The 5,924-nt window shown below is 43.6% G+C and overlaps 1 protein-coding gene across 1 annotated transcript; it reads left to right on the top strand.

Moving 5' to 3' along the window:
- Positions 1-213: 213 nt before the first annotated feature.
- On the top strand, positions 214-5,071 carry LOC122548298 (up-regulator of cell proliferation-like). Its single transcript, XM_043686826.1, is given in 2 exon segments — positions 214-575; positions 577-5,071. Coding segments are annotated over 2 exon segments (4,857 nt in total).
- Positions 5,072-5,924: the final 853 nt, after the last annotated feature.

Below are 5,924 nucleotides of genomic sequence, written 5' to 3'. Positions count from 1 at the left end.
ACAAGCTGATCATTCCACCATTACATTTCAAAAGTGATAGGATTTAATGATGTACCAGATTCTAAATGTATAGATAACCATATATAACAGGAAAAGGTTGACACTGTTGAACTGTGAAGATTTCAGTAGGTCTGAAGGTTGGAACTGTGCAATAAAAATGTCGTTTTGCTTTCTTACTGTTTTAGAAAATTGAAGAATCCATCCATGAGGGGAATGGACAATTTGGGTATTGATAAATATGAGGACTGTACTGAGGAGAATCGAGGTGGGGAAGCAAGTACCGACTGTCGGGATGCATTTCAGCAGCTTCTGAAAACTCTTGGGCTGTGGGAATTTTATCCCAACAAGCTGTCCCTGAATAAAGTAAAGGAGATGAATATTGAGACTGTGGAGGACAAGAAATCCACCAGCACAACAGATATCCCTTGGCATTTCCTCAGGCTGCTAATGGAGGCAAATTCTAATGCCAGAAAACAGGACACAGCTGAAGATGAAACATTGGAAGAGGACTTTAATTATTACTCTCAAAGTCTGAATGCTACTGCAATGTCTTTCCATCCACTGGACATTATTTGTGTGTGCAGACACTATTCTGCAGCAGGAAGTGATTCTCTGAATGTCCTTTTGCCAGTTTGCATTTCCAATCGTCATGCCGAGTCCGGAAGGGAGACCAACTTTTCTTATGCATCCCATGTGCTCCTTCGTGAGGAGTTACCGACCTCAGTCAATGAGAGACAGGGCGGGATTCATTGAGGAATGTATGGCCACATCTAGTCTTCCAACGTTCGCTTTTGTTCGATTTGGCAACTGCTCATCATCAAAATCTAAACTGTTAAATCAGGTTTTCAGCAACTCACAACCCAATCTGGATTATTTTGTCCATTATGATATGTCATGTGGCGATATAAGCAGGAAGGTTTCAGACGGAATGATAGAAATGATCTGGTATTTGCCATCTGGCAGTAAGGATATTGACATCATTCCGGAGGCTGTGGCAGTCATGAATCTCCGAGGGGATGCCCAAAACCTTCCGGAACACGTCCAGTTCCTGAGTAAAGTTGCCACCACTCTGTTTGTTTTCATTGAGCATTTGAACGAACAAGCCGAAACATTTCTGTTTTCCAATCCTCAGATTCAACAGAAACTGTTTTTAATTATTGTTCCCAAGGTGCCACAATCTGAAAGGTTGATTGAAGCTAAATTAATAGCAAAAGATCATATTTTAACAAAACACCAAAAAAACGAAGCACACTTTCTACGAAGTATTCGATCCAAATTAGTAGAGATTCTGAGAAAGGGGGCAGAAGTGAAAGAGGAGGCACTGAGTTTGCAAGCAATGCTCCCAGCAGCGAGGGCCAGTAAGTTTCTGATCGATGAAGACAACAACGTGATTTCAGAAGCTTGGGGAAAATCCGAAGAAATTCTTCGAGTAATTGTGAGCGAAGGCATTAAAATGATCCGAGAGAGAGAGTTGTATTTCCAAGGAGATACTTGGGAAAAGATTTCAGGCATCGATAAGGAAATGTGTCAGTTAAAGAGTCTCAGTGATGCTAATGTTTCAGATTATGTCAGTCGGCTGCAGAGAGAGAGAGAAGATCTTTGTCGGGCACTTGCACGTCGTGGGATGTCGAATCTGATGAGGCAAATAATCCTTGGGCTCCAGACAATGGGAAACCAAAGGAAACTTTTCCTAAATTGCCTAAGAAATGCATTGGAGTCAAACTCAGTCACAGTGTCTCATAGTAACATAATGTTAAACCTGGAGACTGAGGAGCAAGTGCAGAGTCAAAGTATTCAGGAACAATTGACTGAACACAATAAGAACCTGCTGGACAAATCCCAGAGCTTGGGATTGGAACATTTCCTCCGGGAAATGGGACTCATCTATGAGGTGTTTCAGATCCAGCCAAGTGTTCCTTCAGATATCAAACAGTTTCCATCACTGGCAGCTGATATGATGTTGGAGGGTTTCCCAATTGAGCTCATGGATGGAGATGTTTCCAATATCCCCATGGAATGGGTCACTAGCGTGTTAATGGAAGTTGACAAGAAAGTTAAGCCTTGCCGCATTTTTGTCCTCTCAGTGTTGGGATTACAAAGCACAGGCAAGTCCACTCTGTTGAATGTAATGTTTGGCTGTCAGTTTGCAGTGGGCTGTGGGAGATGCACCTCTGGGGTCTACATGCAGCTCATTAGAACAACAGGAACAATGAAGGAGAAAGCCTGCGACTTCATCCTGATCCTGGACACTGAGGGCTTGCGGGCTCAGGAACGGTCCAGCCTGGATGGCCAAAATGAGCATGACAATGAACTGGCCACTCTGGTGGCTGGCTTAAGCGATTTGATCATCATAACCATGTCCACAGAGACTGCCTCAGAAACGAAGGACATCCTGCAAATTGTTGTCCATGCCTTAATTCGTATGAAAGTGGTCGGGAAAAGACCCAATTGTCAATTTGTCCACCAAATGGTTGGAGATGTGTCTGCACATCAGAAGAATATGTGGAGTCACAAATCATTGCACCAGGAGCTGGACCAACTGACCAAGATTGTAGCTAAAACTGAGGGGCAAGATCACAAATTCTCAAAGTTCTCTGATATTTTGGATTATGACTCCAAGAAAAACAATTGGTACATCCCAGGGCTGTGGTGTGGGAATCCCCCCATGGCGCTAGTTAGTATGGGATACAGTCAGAAGGTGACAGAACTCAAACACAAGATTTTGCAGCATTTTCTCAACAGGATACCTTCCACCATCCCAGAGTTCATTTGCTGGATGACAAGTACATGGAACGCAGTGAAACATGAGAACTTCATCTTCAGTTTCAGGAACAGCTTGGTGGCAGATGCCTACAATCGACTGTCAGAGAAGTACTCGGATTTGGAGTGGAAGCTGAGGAGTGAGGTCCATTCCTGGCTTCAGAAAGCAATCAATCGAATTGCCAACTGTGAAGGGGACCTTCAGGAACTCAGAGGAACTTTGGATATTGACGTTCCAAGGATGATCAGTGAAGAGAAATGTCAAATACTGGATGAGATGGAGAAGTATTTTAAGGAGGACACCAACCAGGCACATCTGATTGAGAATTTTAAAGCCGAGACAGCAGCGGGTTTTGACTCACTGAGTCGGGAGCTTGAAAAACGCACAAAGATGAGATGTGAGGCAGCATTGAACAGGCGGAGAGACCTTAACGAATTAAACCGCATTTTAAGTAGTTTCAGTGAGAGAATCCAAGAGAAGATTGATCTGCTCTTGGATAATTTGAAACTTAAATCAACAGATCAAGGTGACAGTGAACTGACTGAAACCTTTGAAACAATATAGAGAGAAGTCATGGCATCAGTACATTTCCAGCCCATAGTAGTCAACATCGAGGGAGACATGGAAAAGAGCTTGAGGGAAAATACGAGGAAGCAAGGAAGAATACTCACAATGAAGCTCACGTCTGGGGAGAGTCTTGTTGAGTTCAGCAACGTGGAATGGAAGATCACTGAGCAACATCTGGGAACAAACAAAACATACACGCAGCTGATACGTTCCTTCCATCAAAATAAAGAAAACTTGGAAGACGAGAATGTGGCACAATGGGTGGAATCTGCACGTTTACTGGAGGCGAAGAAGAAAACTCTCCAATTGATATCACAATGTGACGATTATGTAGAAGAGATTGTTAAGAGAGGTGAGAGTTACAACCTGCTTCTTTGGAATGAACTTCTGCGAGAAGTGGACAGAAATCCACAGACACTTGATGCGGAGACACTCAAAGTCAATGAGCTATTAAGTACAGATGTGAAAATCCATGTGTGTGGCAAAGCCATTCAGAGATTTCAGGAGATGTATGATCGATTCTGTGGCAAACATAATCCCCTGAAGAGACTAGCGAATGAGAGACATTATTACTTTACAATGTTTAAAAGCATATTCTCTGAAAAGGACCAGAGTGAGACGTGTGCGAGATTATTCTGTGATTCCTGTTTGGAGCCCGCTCTGTTGGAAGCTCTCAAACAGCAACTGGGCTCAACAATTGTGGATCACCTTAAAAAAGAGCAAAAGATAGAACTTACGTCACGCAGAAACCTTCAAGTGGGGATCATGTTGTATCTAAAAAAGCTCAAAAGCTTTGACAAGTACTGTCAGTACTTTGAACAGACCGGAAAGTTTGAACAAGTTTGGGTAAAAGAGCAAGTGCTGAACCATTGTAAAGGGCTGAACAACAACAAATCCATGTTTTATTGCATAGCTCAGGAGGTGCTGCAGCAGAAAATCGACAAAATAAAGACAACCGTTGACTGTATAAAAAGCTCAGCTGATAACATTCAATCATTTTTGAATGAATTCAAACAAAGACTTGAAGAACACCTTGTGTTACCAAAAGAAAAGCTTGAAAACACAAGAGCATTCAAAAAGGCTCCAAGTTTTGTGATTAAACTGATTCAATTCATTCCTGCCTTGGAAACACGCCTCCTCCAAGACATTGTGAAATGGGATGTTGAGCAGACGCTGGTGAACCTTCCCAATGACCCTTCCAAAGAGCTCTACAAATTGTTGGCTGGTTGTGGAAATCGCTGCCCACTTTGCCGGGTGCCCTGTGATCACACCAATAATACACATGGGAAGCACTCAGCAACATATCACTGGCCTCAGGGGATTGGGGGCTGTCACTGGAGACGGAGCAAAGAGCTGGTCACTGACAGCTGCACAGCAACAGCCACCGCAATTTATTTGTACCAGAAAGATAAAGAACATTGGGAGCAAATGTTAGTCCGGAATATACTGGAGCGAGTTTTTAATGTGTATTTTATCCAAATGCAATGTGAGGAATACAATTCCTGGAACATTCCTTTAAATCCGGAGGCTGGGGTGCCATCTTATTGGAAATGGGTCCTGTACACCTATAACAAGGAGTTTGCAGAGAAATACAAGGTGAATCCTGCAAGAAACATTTCCCACTGGAACATTCCATGGGAGAAGATCGTGTCCGAACTGGAAGCTGAGTATGGTGTGAAGGTTGGGGAGACTGGAATAATCCAAACCTCGTATTATCAAGGAAAACAAAATCTGAAGTTGTGAGTATGTTGTACATTGGGATCCTGCGGAAGGCCAGATGTAATTATGTGTACTGCAATTGGATGGGAAGCTCAGTCATTCAATGGGCTGGTTCATGCCGTCCTCTAATACTGACAAAAGTCTCTCAAACTGAAATTATGTCGATGTAAACCATTGTCTCTGATAAACAGCTGCAATTGAAACACAGTTCACCTTGGATGATATCTGCATATATGCTGGTGATTACTGTGTGATCTGGACGAGGTGATGTACATCTCCTTCATTGATAGTGAGGGACAGTGGCTGGTTAGGTTATATGTGCACAGCAGTAATCCTGGACCATCCCAGTCTCCTGGATCTGGACAACTAGAGGGAGACATCCAGCACCAAAGGAAATCTCCTCCTGACTGCCCCATTGCCAGGAGGAAGCTCGTCTTTATCAGCTACAGCCTCTGCCTGTCCTTTACCTGCACATCTCCCCTCCCGGATCCCCTCATCCACAGAAACATGATGTCAGGGATTTCCTGCAGTCTGTCAAAGAGAGCTCACATCTCGGATCACATAGAAACAGGAGTAGGCCATTTGGTCCATTAATGTGATATCTCTCTGGTTCAGGACCGCTCCGCTATGGATGACATCTCACCTGCATCTACCCTGCGAAACCCTTAACTATATTCAGTAAAATTACCTCTTGAGAACACAGGCCCAGTTTGACCAACTGCTCTCCAAACGACAGTGCCTCTATCTGAGGGACAAGTCTGGGGTGAAACACTCTTGTACTCCCTTTATGGGAATCATATCCTTCCTGAGATATGGAGACCAAAACTGCACACACTACTCCTGGTGCAGACTGACTGAGATTGCACACAACCTGGAC

This window comes from Chiloscyllium plagiosum, unplaced genomic scaffold (assembly GCF_004010195.1).
Source record: "Chiloscyllium plagiosum isolate BGI_BamShark_2017 unplaced genomic scaffold, ASM401019v2 scaf_7322, whole genome shotgun sequence".
NCBI lineage: Eukaryota > Metazoa > Chordata > Chondrichthyes > Orectolobiformes > Hemiscylliidae > Chiloscyllium > Chiloscyllium plagiosum.
This window is presented reverse-complemented; position numbering and strand designations above follow the sequence as displayed.